A 22970-nucleotide genomic window follows, 5' to 3' on the forward strand; every position below is an offset into this window, starting at 1 on the left:
TATCTGGAAAGAAAAAAAAGGAATATATTGAGGTGACTAGAGTAGCGCTTGAATATATTGAGGTGATGGGAGCAGGGCCTTTAATGAAAAGTGAAAGTTGAGAAATTTGTAAACAAAAGAAAAATGGGGTAAGGGACGAATGGGTGCTAGTTTATATTTTCGGGTATTCGGAGCCACAGTGGTAAAATGCATGGTATGGGACATGCAGACTTGGTTCCCTAAAGTATGAATTAGTGGGATTAGAAGGTAGTGAGTTCATGACATCACCGCATATGCAAATTTATTTATCTGGTCTGGTTGCATAATTTATGTATCTTGGGTCGTTTAATACATGACACTTTGATTAATTGTGATAGCTGACCTTGAGGGATTTGACAGTACTCTATTGGGCATTAGAATGCTCATACCTTAATAGATTGTGCAGGATTCAAGGCAAAGTTTTAGGAAGTGACTTTCAACCAAGCTACTAGGCTTTTGTTGTTTATTTGTGTAATATATATTTGTAAGTAGTCAACCGTTTGATAAATATCTTAGTGTGTAGTTAACTACGAGCTACTGCGACTTTAATTCTGTGTTATTAAGTAAATGTGTATTATTTGTGGCTATATTTCTCATCATATCATGGTTGTAGGATTTTATTCTTATGACTATGGTATGACTCACACCCTGATTCGGGAATATTCCTTATTCTAGAATTGGGTTGTGACATTGAGTTTGTTGGGAAAGTGTTATCCATTGGCCGGGTTTGAAAAACTGTCGTGTTAGTTTTGAATTTGAAAGTGGTAATTTGAGCAGGAAGGACCCTGAGTTTGGTAGGAAGGTGTTATCCCATGGTCGGGTTTGAAAAATAAATCCTCGGGATAAATTCAAATGGGAAGGATATCTTATAAAGTCCGGTGAAACGAATCCAAAATTTTGGGGCGTAACTCGAAAATCCAAGTTCGGGGAATATACCGAAGACACAAAGTGCATGAGCTAATTAATTAAGTACATGAATTAAAGGGCAAAGATAAAGTCGAAACCAAACAAGTATGAACAAAGATAAAAATTCCGAAGTAGAACGACGTGAAACCCGTAAATCCAAGGGGATCGAGAGTAGCCTCCGAAGTAGGTCCCACATAAGTAGAAAACCTAGTGGATGACATGAAACTCGTAAATCCAAGGATCGGTCATGTGCTAGGATTGACATAGCGTTAGGATTGATGCCAAAGGTATCGGTCCCAACGGGCTAAGAAAAGCCGCGAACCCAGGAAAAGCTGCTAAAGCAGATGGCGATAGGGGCGATAATCTGTCGGATGGCGGTCAGTAGGATGCATGCCCTCAAATAGCTGATAGTCGGCAGGCTCAAATCCTAACTCGTCATCATAATCATCTAGACCTGCCACGAATCGATGCTTAGGGAGTTGCTAGCCTTGAACCCAACCGTGTATGAACTGCCTCTTCGCCTCAACCCTAATATGTTTGCTGTTCACCTGAAACTCGAGGTCCCTGTCGCATGAAGCATCTTCCAGTTTTTTCTTAAGATGATCAACTTTGGATAATGTGGTGTCTTGATCGTTTCTCAGGCTGCACAGCTCCTCATTCTGCCCTTCAAGCTCGGCTTCACATTCCTTGACATGCTTTCCCTTGAGCTCGAGGGACACATTTTTTTGCATATCTCATTGCTCATTGCCTGAAACTTTACTATTTGGGTGTTGCAGAGTCTAACCATCTACAAAGCAAGAAGAGAATAGGCATTAAATAGCTAAAAAATGAAGGATATCACAAACGGACAATGTTGGCATACTACAGTTAGACAGTGCGATTGATAGCCTCAGTTGCAAAGCTGGAGTTCGAACAAAAATCCCAAAAAGTCATCCTCAACCTCAGTTTAACCTAAATCCTAAAACTCCATAGCAGAGAGTTCAGAGAAATCCAGGCGCTACGATTTTGGAAGAACTGAGAAGAAATAAGTTGGGATTTCAAGGCTCCAGGCGCTCCGCATCCCTCATATGGTAAGTTACTTTAAATTTTTGCAATTTCGGTTATCTGTGGTGAATGGGTTAGAGGTTGTATGGGTTATTGTGCTTTGAATGGTGTGTTTTATAATCTGCATGGAATAATGGGAGAAGTATGAAAGATTTTGTTGAATATAAGTGGTCCTTCTGTAGATTTCGAATATAGGTGGTCCTTCAAGCTAAGCAGATGTTGGAAATGTCTACCTTTAATAAGGCAAAAGTGTTAGGTGGAAGGGTGTGAAAATGGTTGTTTAATAAAAACTTAGCCTTTTCTATAATGGTCCTAAACTGAAAATAATTGAATACTGTGTTTTGCTTTTTGTGTAATGTGTGAATACTGTGTTTTGTGTAATGTTTTAACTGAAAATAACTCGTGTTTGGGACATGTAATATGTAGGTGATCCTGAATTGTTTTCTATTCGAATGTACCATGGTGGTCAAATCTGTGGTAACTATTATGCTTATGGTAATGTAGCTTGGTTTGGTTATTATGACAAGGATAGAATGTCAATGACTGAGATAGACAATATGATAAGGGAGTTAGGCTACAATGAGGTGATTAGTTATTGGCATAGTATCCCTACCTATAGCAATAGTGGCCTAACAAAGCGTAATGATGATCAAGATGTTGTAGACATGTTTGTATTTGTCCAAGAGACAAGGCTAATAGACATCTTCCTACATCATGGGGTTGATAGTAATGAGGATTGGTTTTATAGTCAAGCAAGATCAAATGTATTTGTTAATTTAGAAGATGATATTGTGCCTAGCAGAGGAGTTGTGATTGAGGAGCTTGATGATAATTATGGGGCTATTGTCCCTGTTGGTGGGAAAGGCAAACAATTGAGCCAACAGAAAAAAAAAAAAAACAAAAACAAAAAAAACAAGTGTTGTGATAGAAGAGCTCAATGAAGACCCAAATGAGGAATAAAGTGGTGGGGGTACGCAAAAGGCAAGGGAATCTTGTGCAAGACAGGGTGTTTCTAAAAAAGGCAAAGAAAAAGCAGTAGAGAGGGAATCTTATGCAGTAGAAAGGGAATCTTCTACAATGCAAACAAAAAAAGAAAAAGCAGTAGAGAGGGAATCTTCTGCCCTTGTGGATCAAGGGAAAAGTAAAGTCACTTCTGTTTTTGGGAAAAAGAGGGCAAGAGCTTTTGGTAAAAGGAGGTGCAAAACTGTAAAGAAGACATGTGATAAAGAAGACCAAAGGTCCAATACAGTAACTGAGGGACTAGTTGAAAAAGAAGTTGTTGAAGCAACTGTAGAAATGACCAAGTTATCAAGATCTCATCCAATGAAGACAAGAAAAGCAAGGAAAAGGACCACAAGATGTGATGATGAGGAGTCAGCAGACAGTCTTGACTCTAATTTTGCAGACCCTAACTTCAGTTATGATGATAATGATGATGATCTTGATTTTGATGAATGGGTGGACAAACATACTGAGTGGGTTGGAGATGAGGCAAAAGGAAAACAGCAAGACTCAACAAATGCTAGGGTTGAATCTTGGGATTGGGGTGCAGATGTTGAACTGGATTTAGAGTAGTATGATTCTAATAATATGCAGCCTAAATATGACTCTGATGATGACACTCCAATGAAGGATAGATGGCCAAAGTTCAATTCGGCAACTGACGTGAGAGATCCACAGTTTGAGATTGGGATGAAGTTCAATGAGTGTAAAGTTTTTAAAGATGTTGTCAGAGAACAATTTATAAAGATGAATAGGGAAGTTGTATTTGTGAGAAGTGAGGCTTTCAAGCTAAATGTAGTTTGTGCAGATCCAGATTATCCATGGGAGATATATGCTTCTAAAATGCAGCATGAGAAGACCTTGCAGGTTAAGAAATATGAGGGTGAACACACTTTTGGTATTGTTTGGGAGAACTCTACTATCAAGTCTAGTTGAATCAGTGCCAAATATATGGAAACACTGAAGACCAAACCAAGTTGGCTAGTTAGCTCATTCATGGAGACTGTGGAGAAAGATTAAAACACTGGAGTTTCTAGGCAACAAGTTTATAGGGCAAAAGAGAGGGCATTCGGGCAGATTGAGGGAGAATACATAGAAAAATACTCCAGAATTTGGGATTATTATGAAGAGTTAAGGAAGACCAAAGTTCAATGTGATTTTAATGAACAATTGGGTCATCCAGTGTTTCAAAGGTTGTATGTGTGTCTAGATGCATGTAAAACATGGTTTATTGTTGGATGCAAACCCATTATTGGATTGGATGGCTGCTTTTTGAAGGGTGTATATGGAGGGCAATTGTTAGCAACAGTTGGTATTGATTCTAATAATGAAACATGGGTGATTGCGTATGCAGTGGTTCAATCTGAGTGCAAGGACTCATGGGTTTGGTTTTTGAAATTGCTGGTAAAGCATGTAGAGATTTGTTGCTTCGATTCAGCTGCACCAAAATAGATTCAGCTGCATCCTCAACTTGTGATACTCGCAAGTGCACGAGCCATTTGGTAGTATAGCATATGTAAGTGCGAGGTCGATCCCACGAGGATTGGTGATTGAATAATCCAATTCAGTTTTCCTACACAAAACAGAAGAACAAGAAAGAAAATAAATAAAACAAGAAAGAAAGAAAAAGAAAATAACTCAAGTAGATAAGTTCCCAAGTTCAATTAGATTAACGGATTGATTCTAGCTAAAGTATGATTAAGCCATGGTGTTTGGTCATAACCTTGTGTTCCTAATTCCCTAATTTGATCATTTGTTGTCTAACCTAAAACTAAGCATTAGGAACCCATTAAGCATAGAAGAACAATTTAAACAACCAAGCATGTATCTAATCCCTGTTGTCGAATGTCCATACATACTCTTCTTATTCATAGTTCAATTCGAATTAAAGCATGGTGTCTACTCTTAATTCAAACCAAGATAGCTAACATGCAAGCCTAAATGGTGATCAATCATTCAAACTAGCCTATTAACTTATAAGCATAATGAATAAGAACAAAAACCATAATTGAAACTTGGAAACTAATTAAACTTGAATACTTAAGAAAGAATGTACATTACAAATAAAAGTAAAGTGAAACTAAGAAAAACTTGAAGGAAAATTAAGTAAACTCATTTTACTACAACAATTGACAACTTGAAAGGAAACTAAGAGAATTTGAGGGAGAGAAGGGAAGGGAGCTCTAGAGAAGTGTTTGAGAGCTCCCCCCCTTGGGGTGTGTTTTGAAACTTGAAGGCTTCTCTATTTATAGGGCTAAGAGGGAGGAACATCATGATGAACTCCCACACCATCCTTCATCATTTGCTGCACCTCAAGCTTTCTTCACATGGGTTCAAAGGTGATCAGCTGTGGCTGCTTTTGCTTCCAACCCATGTGGTCTTCTTTTGCTGCCAACCCATGTGATTGCCTTTTGGTTGCTGAAAAAAATGAGTTTTCTGAACCAGACTTGGTGTAGGAAGGCCACAGGTTTCAAAACGTATCCAATGGGGTTGAAATTTGGATATGTTATACTAGACACCCATTGGAACAACTTCTATGAAGAAAGTATTCCCATCGGATTCCCATCGGAGCAGTAGAAGTGTACGTTTTGGCCACTGCAAGTTGGCTGCCGAAACAGGGACTGGAATTGACTTCATTTCATTTCTTTTCTTTCTTTTGCTTCACATGCATGCCCATGCTTCTCTTTAGTAGCTCAAAAGCTGATCTCCAGCTCCAAAGTGATCTGCCAATTCAATTCCCATGTTCAAAGGCTGAAGCAAAATGCCTCTCATCATTCCTCATTCTTCTCTCTCTCCTTTCTCTTTGCTTCCCATGCATGCATATGCTTTCTCTATAATAGCTCCAGCATGTACCAACTTGCTCCTTTAGAATTTCATAGCTGGAATGCCTCCCCACTTCACTCATTATGCTGGGTGCAAAGTCAGTTATAGCTGGGGTGAGGCACATGGCTAAAAGGAGGCACATGGAGGCACAAAGCTGGCAGCTGCAAATCCTCCTGAGCATGGTTCAGTGTTGGACGGGCTGAGCACTCCACAAATGTCCAATTGGGCTGAAATTTGGATATGTTGTACTAGACACCCATTGGAACAAGTTTCATGAAGATCTTCACCTCATCCAAGCCCCATAGCATGCTGATCCAAGGCCAAGAAGCTGACCTATGAAATTGGGCTGGAAAGGAGCTGTAGCCAAAATTAGTTTGTCTTTAAGCTCATATTCCTCATATGCCAATCAGCCCTTAACATGCATGGATTGCATCATTTCCTATCCAAAGTCATCATTGTTACCTAAATGTCAGTTAACTGAAAGATAAACACAAAAAGGATTAAAAGCACAAGTTTAACTCAAAAACATAACCAAATCATAAGCTAGAAGGGTACAAAATGATATACAATTATGAACCGATCAAATACCCCCAAACCTAGATTTTGCTAGTCCTCGAGCAAAACAACACAAAACAAAGTTAAAAACAAAACAAGAAGTTAACTAAACCACTTCCGCAGGTAACTCGATTGCATTGAGCATATGCAACAAGCCTTTAAACCTCTAGGCATCCCTAGTAGGAGGAGTTGTGTCTCCTGAGGGTTTAACAGAAACGATACCCACAAACGTTTTACTAACTCTACAAAACAAAGTGGTTAGAAAACTTTACTAAATTTGTTAGTCCTTAAGCAAAATAAAACAAAAACAAAAACAAAAATAAAAATAAAAGAAATAAAACTAAAACTCAAAACAATCTTTCCGAACATTTTCTGAAGAGAGATGACTCATGCACATAACTCAAAAGTTTTAACAATAAAAGCTCAATTTTAGATATTATTTACAAGGCGGCAAAGTTCAAAACACAACATGCTCAAAGTGTAGTAGTGTGATAGCCAAATGCAACAAATTCCCCAATCTTAGTTTTCACACAATTTCAAAAATCATACCAAGCACAAATGCAACTTCAAATCTCACCAAAGTTGTCCTCTCACAAATGAATTACTCAGAAGAGGGCTACAATGCAACACTCAGTTATAAACATGAGATTAGAGTTAAATCATAAGGGACTTAACTCAAAATAGGAAGATGAAGAACTTGCATTAATATGATCTCAAGAAGGATGCCAAACACTTAAAAGTAAGAAAATGCATGCAATTCAACCTTATGACATTTAAGATCAATTTAGGTCTTTATTATAGGTTGTAATGGGGCCAAGGGTGTAAGGTGAGTAAGAAATTAAAGGTATGGATAATACAAAGTCCAAGGAACTCAAAAATGTAAGAGCATAAAATAATTGTTTACAAGACTTCGAATCATCACGATTAGATTTTTTTCTTTTACATGATCAAAACTCCTTATACCTTCATTTACAATGGTTTACACTCCTTTCCAAACAACAATTATTTTTGAAGGCCCAAAAATGAATTTTCAATTAACCACCACTTAATCACAACTTTTTTTTTTCTTTTCTTTTCTTTCACCAATTGTGTGAATTTTTTCTTCTTTTTTTTCTCTTTTTTTTTTTTTTTCTTTTTATGTAATATCCCTTCCCAAACTTAGCATGAAAAACACATCCGAATTAGAGCTCATGAGTTCCTTAGAAAGGTAAATATTTGTTTTTCGGGCTAAGGCGAGGAAATATAATTGGTAAAATGAAAGAAAAGGTTTACTTGTAGGCTCAAAATGGTTAACAATGGAAAATCATGCCTAAGCATGCATAAGGTTAGCTTGAAAGGCACAAACGATCCAAAGAGGGCCTTAATATCACTTCTTAAATGTCATGAAATCAAATTGCATAAGAATGAATGACTTTTAAGTGTTCAACCAAATCAATGAATAATGAGATCAAACAACAACTTTGATGACAAGAAAATAAGAGTATGTGTATAACACTCATGAAATGAAGCACAAAGCTCAAAAGCTCACATTATATGGTTATATAAGTCTAATTTATGTTTGATACAATTCTTTGGGTCATGCAAATCCTTTAATTGGAGAATTATGAAACAAATGGCAAGTGCAAAGAAGGTTTCAAACATATCATGCTAGAACGATGCCAAATTTATTTATTTAATTTTTTTTTGAAATAAAAAATTTACAAGGAAAAAAATAAATAATAAAAAATAAATAAAATTCAATTTTCATTTAAGTCATGCAAACATTTATCACAATCTCATCAAATGTGTTCGGAAAGTGAATAAAATCAAAATCAAAATAAAATCAAAATAAAAGCAAGACTTAAACAAAATAAAATAAAAATAAAAACAAGCAAATAAAAAAAAAATTTAAAATTAAGGAAAAACCAAATTTACATGCTAAACTCCAATACCCCCAAACCTAGAAATGAACATTGTCCTCAATGTTTAAAAATTAGCCACAAGCAATGTCAAAAATAACAAATGAAGGTATTAAAGCAATAAAAAATCACAAAACACATAAGAGTTAAAATACAAAAACAGAATAATTACAAAATAAAAATTACAAAACAAACAAACAAAAGAAACGAAACAGTAAAACACTCGAAACAGAAAGCCCTAAACAAACAGTCTTACGCAAACCAAAACCCAAACGATTGAAAGCCCAACCCAAAAGAAAATTAACTCACTTTGAAACCTAAACAACGGTGAAAACTCGACCCACAATGAAATCCGAAGCCCACATGTTTTTTTATTTTTATTTTTTATTTTTAAGAGAACATGGGTCATGATGTCTCGGTTCAGTGTAAGGGACCAACTGACAGGGCGAGACACGTGTTGACGCGTAGAGGCGCCGCAGACTCCACAAGCAAAAATTACGGGCTCATGGAAAGGCGCGAAGACTTTACTGAACGCGTTCGTTCAGAAAAGACACGTCGTGATAAATGAGTTGGGTATGGTTGGAAGGCGAGAAGGTTGTGGGACTCAAGGAGTGCTGGAGATTCAGAAAATGCTCAGATGCTGCAATGGCTAGGGTTTGTCAAAGACTAAGTCTATAAGAGGTAAAAGAAGAAAGGGTGAAAAACACAAACTCAAACACACAAAAGAGAAAAGAAAGAAAGAAGAAAAGAAAGTGAGAAATCAAATGGCCTCTAACTACCCATTTTCGTTGGATCTCAACCTAGCTCCACCGACTCAGACACGGGGCCAAGCAGCGGCACCAGTATGGATGCCCTACTTTGCCTCCGCACGGGGGCCTGTGACTGTCAATGACTCAATACTCTTGGACAACGATGTTGCCACTGGAGTGGGCAGAAATCTGGTGACTCCTAAAGATATACGTGTGTTTGGGACAAGAGATGACAACCGGGTCACGAGTGATGCCATGGCACTGAGCGTGCAGAGTACAGCATGTGTGGCAAGTTTGGGTCATCGCCTACTTGCGAAGGCCCATGAGGTAGAGGTGCTGAAAGGTCAGTTGGCGGCGGAGCGAAGTATGGTTGAAGAGTGTCAGAGTGCTATAAAAAGCTTGAAAAGGGAGAGGGCAAGGATAGTGGAGGTGAATCGACACCAGCTAGAAGTATTGCGGGACGAGAATAGAAACCTATCAAAGATGGTAGAGTTGTACTCTCGTGACATGCGAAAACAGCTGGAAGACCTAGACCGACCGGGTAAACGCAAACAAGCAGATCGCGAGAGTAGTTACGCTCAAGCTAAGATTGCGATCTATGGGGGCTCAAGTGGTGAGCCCCAAGAGGCTGTGCGTGAAGCCCCGGAAGAGGACAGCCAGAGGGCCAAACTCAAAGCTCCAATGGTCGAGACACCAAGCACCGAGAAGAAATGACTTCTACTGCTAAATGTTGTTTTTAAGTTATTTTATTTTTTTGGTTGTTTTTGTTTTTGTTATTTTGTTTTGGGAAATAAAAGAGTAAGTTTGCAGAAGGAAAAAAGAAAACGGAAAAGAAAGCACACTTCCCAAACTTAAATCAAACGAAGACGACAAACAGAAAAGAAAGCACAGTTCCCTAACTAAAATAAAATAAAGATGATAGCCGAAAGGGAAAGGCAAAAACACAAAGCTCTAGAAAATGAAAGTAACGGGCAAAACAATAAAACACCAGAAAACACGGAAAAAGAAAAGTAAAGTGAAAGTAAAGGTGCTCCCCCTTGAAGCGATTAGGTCGAGCATGCCCGGGAAATCCGAAGTGGTGTTGGCTTTCTCTCATCAGCATATGTCTATTTAAACCATACCTCTGCAAGCGGATGATACCCAGCATTTCTTCCTGCAAACTCAAGGAAAAACATCAAAAAATTCAGAAGCAAAACAAATGGCATCCTCATGCACTCACCTTGATGATCTCAACCTTGAGCTCTCACTTGCACCTCTGAATGCCCAAATAAGGGCTCCTCCAACCCCTGTCTTCCCAAACTCTTCATATCATCACGGCACGGCCTCAAACTTTGCTGAGGCAATACCGAACTTTGCTGAGGCAAGGCCGAACAGAGCAGTGCTGCTGGGTGGCATGATTGGCAGTATACTCACACCGGCAGATCATCTGCATGTGGCACGTAGGTCTGACAAGATGGCAGTGGATGAGTCCCACTCTTTATCTGTGCTCCATGCGGTCTCGGCTACTAATTTGGGCATGCGATTACTGGCGAGGATGCGGGAGTGCACAGCGCTGAACGAGGAAGTGGCTTCCTTGAAGGCTATGGTGGCAGACTTGCAGAAGCGGCTTTATTGTGCCAATCAATATGTGGAAGCACTGCAGAGAAAGAATGAGGACCATGTAGAGCTGCTACAGATTCTACAAGTGCGAGAAAATAGAGGCAAGCCATGATGATGATGAAGATGAAGATAAAGAAGATGAAGAAGAAGAAGAAGTTTTTTTTTTGTTTTTTTTTGTTTTTGTTTTTGTTTTTTTTGTTTTTTTTTGTTTTTTTTTTTTGTTTGTTTTTAATGCAGAGTTTGAAATAAAATAAAAATGTGTTTTAACACTCAGAAATAAACTAACTAACCATACCACGTAAATAAAATACATAAACTAACTTAACCAAACAAAAACAAAAACAAATACTCAACAGAAAAGATAACAAAGAAAATATAAAAAAACTTAATTTAAAAACACACGAATATACAAGCAACTCACGGATGACCAGTTAAGGGCCTCAGAAAACACAGCCAGGGGATCCGGGAAGGTTGGAGGGGTCACAATGGTCCCGCTTAAAACCCAAACTTCTTAGACACCGAAGGTGTCGCCTAAAGAACTCCTAGACACTGTATTGACAGAAGTGCTCACTGGGGTTACCATAAGTCAGCTCATATGAAAAATCTTTTTAAAATTTTTAAGATAAAAAAAAAAACAAAAACAAATTAAGATAAAATGAAACAACAAACCATAAATGAAAATGAACTAAGTACTCTAAACAAACTCAAACAAACGAAATAAATTGTTGTACTAAAAGAAACAAACCAAGAAACCAAAGAAAAACACAAACAGCACTTTCTATCACCTATTTATCACCATTACGGAAATAAACAGAAATCAAAGAAGAGAATGGATTGAAATGCTTCCCCTTGAAGCGATTAGGTCGAGCATGGATGCACTTGGAGGGCGCGACTTCTCCCATTGCTCCACACTTCCCATTTTTATGATTGAAGTTGCCATCTCTCTCCATTTTTATTAAGCTATCATAAATTGCTAAAACAAACACACACACTTGAAATGGAATTAAAAGGATTAGGAAATAAAAACTAAAATAAAAAGGAAAATCAACACCATCCAATTCCATGCTTCAAAGCAACAAGCACCAATGGGTTGTGTAAGCTGGGACTTAAACCCAGTTCTCTTGCTTGTAGGGCAATTGTCCTTTTCTGTTGGACTACAAACACAACTTGTCCATTAACATCATTAACTTTAAAACAAGAAATTGTGCAGTTAAGAAAAAAAATAAAATAAAGTAGGAAAGGCAAATAGAATCAAACAATGTTACCGATCCCCGGCAACGGCGCCAAAAACTTGTTGCTTCGATTCAGCTGCACCAAAATAGATTCAGCTGCATCCTCAACTTGTGATACTCGCAAGTGCACGAGCCGTTTGGTAGTATAGCATATGTAAGTGCGAGGTCGATCCCACGAGGATTGGTGATTGAATAATCCAATTCAGTTTTCCTACACAAAACAGAAGAACAAGAAAGAAAATAAATAAAACAAGAAAGAAAGAAAAAGAAAATAACTCAAGTAGATAAGTTCCCAAGTTCAATTAGATTAACGGATTGATTCTAGCTAAAGTATGATTAAGCCATGGTGTTTGGTCATAACCTTGTGTTCCTAATTCCCTAATTTGATCATTTGTTGTCTAACCTAAAACTAAGCATTAGGAACCCATTAAGCATAGAAGAACAATTTAAACAACCAAGCATGTATCTAATCCCTGTTGTCGAATGTCCATACATACTCTTCTTATTCATAGTTCAATTCGAATTAAAGCATGGTGTCTACTCTTAATTCAAACCAAGATAGCTAACATGCAAGCCTAAATGGTGATCAATCATTCAAACTAGCCTATTAACTTATAAGCATAATGAATAAGAACAAAAACCATAATTGAAACTTGGAAACTAATTAAACTTGAATACTTAAGAAAGAATGTACATTACAAATAAAAGTAAAGTGAAACTAAGAAAAACTTGAAGGAAAATTAAGTAAACTCATTTTACTACAACAATTGACAACTTGAAAGGAAACTAAGAGAATTTGAGGGAGAGAAGGGAAGGGAGCTCTAGAGAAGTGTTTGAGAGCTCCCCCCCTTGGGGTGTGTTTTGAAACTTGAAGGCTTCTCTATTTATAGGGCTAAGAGGGAGGAACATCATGATGAACTCCCACACCATCCTTCATCATTTGCTGCACCTCAAGCTTTCTTCACATGGGTTCAAAGGTGATCAGCTGTGGCTGCTTTTGCTTCCAACCCATGTGGTCTTCTTTTGCTGCCAACCCATGTGATTGCCTTTTGGTTGCTGAAAAAAATGAGTTTTCTGAACCAGACTTGGTGTAGGAAGGCCACAGGTTTCAAAACGTATCCAATGGGGTTGAAATTTGGATATGTTATACTAGACACCCATTGGAACAACTTCTATGAAGAAAGTATTCCCATCGGATTCCCATCGGAGCAGTAGAAGTGTACGTTTTGGCCACTGCAAGTTGGCTGCCGAAACAGGGACTGGAATTGACTTCATTTCATTTCTTTTCTTTCTTTTGCTTCACATGCATGCCCATGCTTCTCTTTAGTAGCTCAAAAGCTGATCTCCAGCTCCAAAGTGATCTGCCAATTCAATTCCCATGTTCAAAGGCTGAAGCAAAATGCCTCTCATCATTCCTCATTCTTCTCTCTCTCCTTTCTCTTTGCTTCCCATGCATGCACATGCTTTCTCTATAATAGCTCCAGCATGTACCAACTTGCTCCTTTAGAATTTCATAGCTGGAATGCCTCCCCACTTCACTCATTATGCTGGGTGCAAAGTCAGTTATAGCTGGGGTGAGGCACATGGCTAAAAGGAGGCACATGGAGGCACAAAGCTGGCAGCTGCAAATCCTCCTGAGCATGGTTCAGTGTTGGACGGGCTGAGCACTCCACAAATGTCCAATTGGGCTGAAATTTGGATATGTTGTACTAGACACCCATTGGAACAAGTTTCATGAAGATCTTCACCTCATCCAAGCCCCATAGCATGCTGATCCAAGGCCAAGAAGCTGACCTATGAAATTGGGCTGGAAAGGAGCTGTAGCCAAAATTAGTTTGTCTTTAAGCTCATATTCCTCATATGCCAATCAGCCCTTAACATGCATGGATTGCATCATTTCCTATCCAAAGTCATCATTGTTACCTAAATGTCAATTAACTGAAAGATAAACACAAAAAGGATTAAAAGCACAAGTTTAACTCAAAAACATAACCAAATCATAAGCTAGAAGGGTACAAAATGATATACAATTATGAACCGATCAAGATTGTTAACCAATTTGGATACACTTTCATATCAAATAAGCAAAAAGGGTTATTACCTGCTTTTTGAGCAAGTTGTTCCTAACAGTGAACACAGGTTTTGTGCAAGACATCTTTTCACCAACTTCATATTACAATTCAAAGGGGAAGCTTTGTCTGATAAATTTTGGGGCGCTTCAAAAGCAACAACTGTTCCACACTTTACAAGACAAATGGAAGAGCTAAAAACCTTGATGATGATGCTTATAATTGGCTGACTCAACCAAAAAAACCTCATAGGCATTGGTCTCGATCACATTTCAGCACTCATGTCAAGTGTGATATGCTTTTAAACAATTTGTGTGAGTCATTCAACTCATTCATATTGGCATGCAGAGATAAGCCAATGCTGACCATGCTTGAGATAATTAGGTGTAAGTTGATGAGAAGGATACAAGGCAGAATGGACAAAATGAAGAAATGGACAAAGGCAATTTGCCCCAAGATTTTTAAGAAGGTAGAGATAAATAAGGCAAAAGCAGGTGGTTGTGTCACTATGTGGTCAGGTGAAGGCAAATTTCAAGTTGGCACCGGTGGGATTTCACATTATATTGTGGACTTGGATTTGAGGACTTGTTCTTGCAGAGAATGAGATTTGATTGGTTGGCCTTGTGTTCATGGAGTGGCAGCTATAAATTATAATAAAGGCCTGAACGTAATGGATTTTGTGCACGCATGTTGTCACACTGAGACATATTTCAAGGCGTATGAAAACCTAATACTATCTATGAATGGGATGGAGTTGTGGGATAGAACTAATATGCCACCATGTGTGTCTCCTTCATACTCCAAACAACCTGGATGGCCAAGAAAGGCTAGAAGGAAGGAAGCAGGAGAGGTAGGTAGCAAGACTCAACATGAGGGTGAGTCAAGCAGGAAGGCCAATGTTGTTTCACAAGTTCAAGACTCATTGAAGTGTGGCCAATGTGGAAGAAAGAGTCACAATAAAAGGACTTGTCATTCAAATCTGCCCCCCAAAACAAAACTCAAAAAGAGGAAGGCTGAGGTAAACATCTAAGGATGAACATTGGTTACTTTTATTAATTTTTATGTTTTTTGTATATCCTACAACTAACAATTATTAATTTTTCCTCAACCCAGCAAACTACTCAAACAAGTGAAGTTGGTCCCAGTACAAGAACAAGGCAAGCTAAGCCTGCAAGAGTTGTGCATAAAGGAAAATGGAAGAGAAAGGGCACCATTGCAGCTGGAAGTTCAAATGTACCACCAGGTGATTTAGCTGCTCCATCCTCAACATTTTACCCCTCCTGAATCAACATCTGTCCCTCCAGCATCAACTAAAGCTTCAACTGGCAATTCGTATGTATTGAGGAAACGATCTATGGTTGTGGGAGCATCAGACTTGAGCAAGGAATGATGATGGTCTTGCCATTAGTCTTTTTGAAATTCACACTTGTCTTTGTTGTTATTTTGAAATCACAGACTTCTATTAGCTGGTTGGGTTAGGTTCTTTTGTTATCACAAGACAGTTTTACCTGGTTATGTTATTTTGGAAGACAAGTTGCCTTATTTTGGGAAGATAGCTTGTGTTATTTTGTAAGACAAGTTCTGTTATTTTGGAAGGTTGTAAATGTTATTTTGTGGCCTATTTTGTTGTTATGCTACAAGTGGAAATGAATTTGTATGTAGAAACAAGTTGTTGGAATGAAGAGGTTGATTTTGTACATATCAAAAGTCCGATTACATTACATCATTGCATTACCAAAACATCACATTAAGTGCAGATTACATAGCCATAATGCTCATTCCCATTACATAGCCAAAATGCTTATTCCCATTACATAATCAAAAGCACAATGCTTTTCATACCAAAAGCACAGTGCATCCCTAAAACACTCCCTTTCATGCCAATTCCAAAGTCTTCAGGTCCATCTGATCCACCATTCCCTCCATAGAAGAACCTTGCAATAAGCATCCATGACACCACCAATACTGCCCAAAGAACCTTCTCTCTGCGTCTTGCCTTTGCTAGTGAATTCTCTAACTTATCCCGCAATTTTAGCAGGCCCAGAATCACAACTTTAGACCTTTCACAATCATACTAAACCCAGAAATCACAACCTCCTCTACCTTGCACGAAACCCACTCTGTAAATTCATATTTGCACCTGCTACAACTTAAAATCTAATATTTTACATCAAATCCAATTTTTTACCTTTGGGCCAAGTGGACTTTGCCATGTGGGCTTGGGCTTGGCATTGACTTGGTTTTGGGCAAAATGATTAATTAATTAACATTTATTTAATTAAAGACAATGAGTTGGGTCTGTGAGTTGTGTGACCCAATTAATTTCAGATTATTACAACTTTCGAATTCAGACATTTCTCTTACATTTGAATTGCAACTGTTCAAACAAACTGGTATATCTGATGTCTATTTAAGTAAAAAGTTTGCGTCGTGTACATCACATCAATTCGTACATATTCCTGTATTGCCTAACATAAACGCACAAATGTTAGCCAAACATTGATTTAGGAACAAAGTTTGGACCTAAGACTTTTATTTGATACGCAAACTGTAGCGCCATGCATCATATAGATTATTTGTTATGAAATCTGAAATTCTGAATATACATGTTAACACAATAACGGAATTAATCTTTTTTCTTTTTTTAAAAAATAAAAAAATAAAAAAGTTATCTAAGTCCGATTCATAGAGTATTAGATTCGGATGATGGTAAGAAAATGGGATCTCATTGCGTTTGCAAATCCAATGTATTCGTTCGGAAGCAAATCCACGCTGGGATATACGCGCATTCATTCCCATAACCCACCCACAACACGCACACAATATTCCCACCAATGATTTACGCATCACGCTCTAAAATAAAGTAACCCCACTTATTATGATTGATTGATTCCAATTTTTAACGCCCTTCTCTCTCTCTCTCTCTCTCTCTCTCTTTTTCTGTCCGTTCATCTCCCAAACCACACCAAACAAATAACCTTCTTATTTATGAGACGGCTGACCAGAAGCCCCCCAACAATATCCAAAGCACCAAAACCTAACCAAACCAATGTGCTTGCTTTGTGTGTGTGCTTCGTAAACACTTAATAAATATATAACTTCAAAAAATAAACCCATACCAAAACCCAACCCAATCCAACTTTGTTTTGGAATTTGGAATATACCCTTCCCTTTTTCCAATTCTCCAAAGAAAATTCAACGCATCTCTAACTTAATTGGGCAGTGAAAGAAGGTATCAACGAATTCCCCCACAACCCCAGAAAACTTTTCTCGGAAAATTTTGATACTTTTCCCGGAAAATCTGAATTTTTTTTTTTTTTCTCCGAGAGACTGGTTTTGCCATGTTTGGTTCTTTTGTATTTTATTTTTATTCTTAAGACTTATTGACGACCATTGGATTGAATTTGTTGATCCAAAGGCCAAAAGTGGATTCGCAATTCGCATCGTACCGTAGAAACTTCGTGTGATTTTATTGTTTTGAAAAAGAAAAATACACCCCAAAAAAGAAGTAAAGACAGCCCCTAAGACCAGAGCTCCAGAGCAACATCCTCCTCCGTGCATCCTCTTCGCTCGTTCTCTAAGGTATCTATCCTTCTCTTTCTTCGCTGAGATCTGATTGCCTCTCTGTTTAATCGGGCTTCTGCCTAATTCTATGATTTTCTTCTTACCTTCTCTGACTTTTCGCATAAACTTATATTATTTCCCCTCTCATCAATCTATTGTTTGTTTTAAATTTCTCTGAATGCAGGATTCTAATCCTTTTGTTGTTTATAAATTAGGGATTTGTTCTAATTTAGGCGTTTTCTGAATAATTTATTTCTGTTTAAACATTGTTCAAGGTCACTGTTTAGAGTATTGTTAATCTGTGTGTTGCCATAATTTTTTTTTAAATTTTTTTGGAAGGTTTTAGGATTTGTCATATTGTTCTCTATTAATTGGATGATTTATTCGTTTGGCTTGCTCATTAGTTCAGTAATCTTTTTTCTTTTGGCTGCTCTGCATGCACTTTTTTCTATAGCACTACATGGACTAGGATGCTCTGTAAAAATGGATTTGTCTCTTTTTGGGGCTAAAATCTAGTCCTGTTTGTTTTTTTATTTTTCTTTCAGCAGTTTGTGAACGATATTAAGTGTAAGAACTTTGGATTGAACATTGCTCGGGAGGATTTGAAAGAGGGAAGAATATGGAGTTTTTCTGCCAGTGTTTAGGGTTCTTATAGAATATACCCATCACATGTCCGATTGTCCAACAAATTCATCGGATATCTAATTCCCGGCAACCCCAGAAATCCAATTCAGCTTTCTCCGATATTTGCTTGGAAAACTTGATATTTTTCTTAGTCTTTCTGCCTGGGAATTCCTTTTTGGAGCTTGGACTGGTGAATCTGCAACTCTGAGACAGATCTGTGCCTTTCTATACTTTGTTGAGGAGACTTGGGCTTTTATAACTGCATTCATGATCCGGTGATGCAATCTCAGAATCTGAGAACAATCCATCATCAGAACGACAGCGTTTGTAGTTGACTGCAAGGCGGACGCCATGGACCATGACGACTTGCGGACCATCTTAGAAACCTCGGGAGTGGATGTGTGGACGTTCATTGACACCGCCATTGCTGTAGCTTCGGCTGATTATGGCACCGAGCTTAAGCACCGGAGGGATGGCATTGTTGAGCGCCTCTACGCCACAACTTGCATTCCGCCTCGGTGCCCGAACTGTGATACTGATGGGCCCAATGGGAACCAACCCAAAGGAGTTTCACCGTACACGCCGCAGTTCGTTGATAGAGATGACGATGAGGAGGAGGACAAGGAGGGGTTGGATCCATACGGAGGGTTGTTCGAAGATGAGCAGAAGAACATTCTAGAAATCAAGAAGCAGCTTGAGGATCCACATCAGGTGAATTTCTTTTTCTGTCAATCTTCAATTCAGTTCCTTTTTTAGTTACGTTGTGTCATGTTTTTTCTTTTCTTTTATATTGATGTTTGTGCAACTTTGTTCGTGTCAGTCTGAGGATTCTTTGGTTGAGTTGCTTCAAAGTCTAGCAGATATGGAAATATCATTCCAAGAACTCAAGGTAATTATGAGGTTCTTATATTTGTTTTTACAAACAGAAACAAAGTTCTTGCACCAACGATCTCTTGATTTGTGGTATTATCTTTTTCCTTTTCTGATGTTGGAAGAGGTTCCAATTTCAAATCCCCCCCCTCAGTTAATAAAGAGAAAACAAACTTCCATCAAATTTGTGATTTTTTAGTTGTTGTTTGGGATTTCCAGGAGGCTGATATTGGAAGGCATGTGAGTCAATTGCGGAAGCAGCATCCAAGTGATGTTGTTAGGAGATTGGCAAAGCAAGTTGTCAGGTATGAACATGTTTCATAGCTGTTGACTTCTTGGTTGTGGAATTCTTGACCTTGGACAGTGAGAAAAAAAGAAGATTCTGTTTCATTTGGTTGTTGTTTTACAGGAAATGGAAAGGTATTGTGGATGAATGGGTGAAGTTACATGGAGAACTGCCATCTTCTTCGGCCATGGGTAAAATTAAGATCCTTATTCCTTCCTAATAAATTTAATTTCTCCTCTTGGAAAAAATTAAAATGATGGACTGTGGATGCTAATGTATGTTATTGGCAGTTGATGAAGACTCACCCCAGCAGAAAATTCCCCAAAATGGTCTTCACCAGGTCAAAGAAATCTTTGTTTATGGTAAAGTTGTGGAAAATTCTCTCTTTTATTCTTGCTTTCTAATATTCTGTTCTTTCTGTTTTTCAGGTTCCTGATTTTGCGTATTCTCCAAATCCTCACAGTAAGTATAGAATCAGATTCCAGACTTCCATTTCAGCTTATCTGAAAATTTACTCGTTTAGAGTTTAATTAATGTCGGCCTGTTTATTGTTTTTAATTTGATGTTATTATTATTGTTCACACAGATGGGAGTTCTGGGTCAGACAAGAACAATTCAGAACCAGAACGCAAGCCAAAGGCAGTTCCTAGGAGAGAAGCTCCACCAAAACCAGCACAATCAACCCCTATGTTTGCTTCTGCTCCTCAAAATGTACGGATACCAAATTCTATGTTTGGTTGCTGAAAATTGGAGGGAGATAATATAAATTTTGAAGCTTATGCATCCAAAATATAAGAAACTCAACTCAACTAAGCCAATTAATTCTGTTTATAGCTTAGTTGAGTGTAAGTGTAAGTTATCTCAGTGCTGCATCACAATGTGAATTCGTAAAACTGTAAGTCGAAGTAAATTATTTCCACTGAATTCTTCTTTGTCGCTGAATTGGTTTTGCAGAGACAGAGAGAACAGAAGGAAAGCAATTTTGACAATGATAGATTGGCTTCTGCAAGAAAACGACTTCAGGCGAATTACAAAGAAGCTGAAAATGGTTTGCATCATAACTTTCAACTTCTTGGTTTATTGTTTAGCTTTTGTTGATTAAATTGGTCTTTGTGCTGATTGGAATGTGCTTGTGCTGTCTTTTGCGAAGCCAAAAAGCAGAGGACAATTCAAGTAATGGACATCCATGAGATACCAAAACCGAAGAATTCTTTCATTGCAAAGAACAAAGGTGGAGGAGGAAGTGGTTCTCATCAAGGCAGGCATTGGTGATTGTCCAAAAATGGACAGGGCCGCACAGAATCACAGAACCACATGTATAATACAAAAGGCTTATGAGATTATGGGGTGTCGCCTTTATAATACATTTTTTTTTCTTTTATTAAGCAAAACAGGTAAAGGACAATTTTTCTATTATTTCTTTTGCTTAATAAGTAACATAAAATTTTCTCAATTTTGTGCAAGTCCAACTGTCTTATATTTTATTTTATTTTGGTGTTTGGAGAAGACAACGGTGCCAATCAATGCTCGTTTTGTAAGAGCGTTTCAAGGGTCAAAGGTTTGAGAGATGTGCCATGGGGCCATTGAGGGGTAGCGGGTAGGGGGTAGGGGGTTGGCTGGCAAGCTCTGTATGGAGTTGGTGGAAAAGAGGATGGTGCAGCTTTCTTGGATTTGCACTAGTGATAATTATTATAGTTTATTTTATTATTGGTGGAGCTTTGAAAGAAGTGAAGTCAAAGATAGCTTCTTGCCCCTTAAAGAACTCATCAATCAAACTTGTCTTTTCATACTTATATCCAATAGCAATAACATTTACAATTATCTTTTCATACTTATATCCAATAGCAATAGCATTTACAATTATTCTCTTTTATTTTTTAGTTAAAATTTAGTTAAAAACAGTTTTAGGAGTTCTTTTTAAAACTTGAACTTCAATCATACTTCCTAGTTTAAGGAGTCATAAATACTATAATTACTTTTAAATTCAACATAATTTGTCCATCTTTATAAAAGAAAAAAAGATTAAAAGTAGTTAACATTAATTAAAAGTTAAAGATATGCATAAAACAAAGCATCATTAAGGTCCTGTTTGTGATTGCTTTTTATTTTTTCACCAAAAATCTGCTTAACTTTAAAATTAAGCAGTTTAAGGTGTTCGGTGAAAGATAAATATTTCGATTATTTTAAAAGCAATGACCTTTTGACAACAGTTTTTAAAAGCAAATTATGGGTTGTTTTTCAAAGCTGCTTTCAAAAGAAGTAGAGATGAACATTTAATGAATTTTTTTAATTCCCAAAATATCATCATTAATTTTTAAAAATGACACCACCTCTACCTCCACAACTGTCATCCCCACCACTACCACAATCACCACCTCCTCCACCACCACCACCACTACCACCACATGAATAGCCCATAACACTTTCAATATCATGTCTATTTTAGTCATTATTCACAGTTACAATAATTTTATATTAAAATTTACCAAAAGGTTTTGACACTGCTTTTTTGTACTAACAACACGTTAAAAATATTGTTTACCAAATATAGAGCTGCTTTACTTTACGGCTAATTATTTTCAAAGTACAACAGAAGCAACTATTTTTTAAAAGTGATAGCAATCCAAAATTGAGAGCCACTAAAAGAGTCATTTTTCTCTCCTCGGATTTAGAAGCTCCTACACTAGAAGTCTCTCTATTTTAGGAGGTGGATAGGAAGTGGTTGGAGTTGTATTTTTCCAATTCCTCCCTAAAATTTGTCTAAGGAGTTGGTTTGAGGAGTCAATTGCGGATGCTCTAACATGAGTGCTAACTATATTCCCTTTTCATTCCTCTTCTTTCCTTCCTATTCATTTTGTGTCACGTGTATTCCACTCACGCATAAATTTATGCATTTAATATGTTCAAAAATTAGCATTTCTGAAGTAATTTCACCCGTTTTTGTAGACGGAAAGAAGTTGATTGAAAATCAATCTATATATTTTTTTTTACCGGAGAGCATATGGAAGATTTTTTTTTTTTTTTGGTGGAAATTATTTTATTTTATTTCTCATATTTGGTTTATAAGGGAATTGGAAGCAAAATTTGTTTATTTTTCTAATTATACTCCTAAATTAGAATTACGCAATAAATAAAAATGTAATTAACGCTTGCATGGAAACAAACTTTGTTTATTGTTTATTTAGACTACTAATAAGGCTACTACAACACTAGAATATCTGAATAGACTTTTATCATACTCTTTGGTCAAAAGTTACATTTTCATAAATCATAGTCCACTAATGACCTTGCTACAAATATAAGGGACGATCATGTTCCAAACATATAACTCATAACCTGACGTAGCTAGAAACACAATAAACAAAAATAAGTGTCTAAACTCTAAACTGGAGGGACAAACTGGAGCATATGAAATCCACAAGAAAATAAAGAAAAGTCTCTGAACTTAATTAATCATATGATAAAAGATTACAAATACAACGCCACAAAGTTGCGTAAATAGTAAACTTAACTGACAAGAAAATATTAAAAATTATAATCATAAAATAATATAAAAAAGAATATCCTAATAGAATATTTATTCTAGAAATACAAATAAAAATGTAAATATAAATCTTGTGAGAAGTCATTTTTGCTTGTTGCTCAAGCAACTCGAAAATCTAAACAATATGCTTTGCTTCTTTTCTTGGCGCTATAATTGATGCTCAAACATAATTTTTCAACCTATTTTT

The 22970-nt window shown here is 37.3% G+C and overlaps 1 protein-coding gene and 1 pseudogene across 3 annotated transcripts; both read left to right on the forward strand.

The window, feature by feature from the left end:
- Positions 1–3558: 3558 nt before the first annotated feature.
- Positions 3559–14125, forward strand: LOC148293733 (uncharacterized; annotated as a pseudogene).
- Positions 14126–16827: 2702 nt separating this feature from the next.
- Positions 16828–21102, forward strand: LOC110745834 (Transcription elongation factor (TFIIS) family protein). Of its 3 annotated transcripts, XR_002524881.2 has the most exons (11): positions 16828–17477; positions 18005–18794; positions 18904–18972; positions 19173–19258; positions 19363–19430; positions 19530–19579; positions 19668–19701; positions 19826–19950; positions 20194–20287; positions 20390–20633; positions 20747–21102. XR_002524881.2 is itself a non-coding variant. In XM_021945983.2 (10 exons), the coding sequence occupies exons 2-10, from the start codon at positions 18435–18437 to the stop codon at positions 20509–20511; spliced, it is 1008 nt and encodes a 335-aa protein (XP_021801675.2). In that variant the 5' UTR covers positions 16828–17477; positions 18005–18434; the 3' UTR covers positions 20512–20692. The 3 variants fall into 3 exon arrangements, 2 of the variants coding, with proteins under 2 accessions (XP_021801675.2, XP_021801676.2); XM_021945983.2 differs by lacking the exon at positions 20747–21102 and having other exon boundaries at positions 20390–20692; XM_021945984.2 differs by lacking the exon at positions 20747–21102 and having other exon boundaries at positions 18008–18794; positions 20390–20692.
- Positions 21103–22970: the final 1868 nt, after the last annotated feature.

The sequence above is a fragment of the Prunus avium genome, chromosome 6, assembly GCF_965620075.1.
Source record: "Prunus avium chromosome 6, drPruAviu1.hap1.1, whole genome shotgun sequence".
Taxonomy (NCBI): domain Eukaryota; kingdom Viridiplantae; phylum Streptophyta; class Magnoliopsida; order Rosales; family Rosaceae; genus Prunus; species Prunus avium.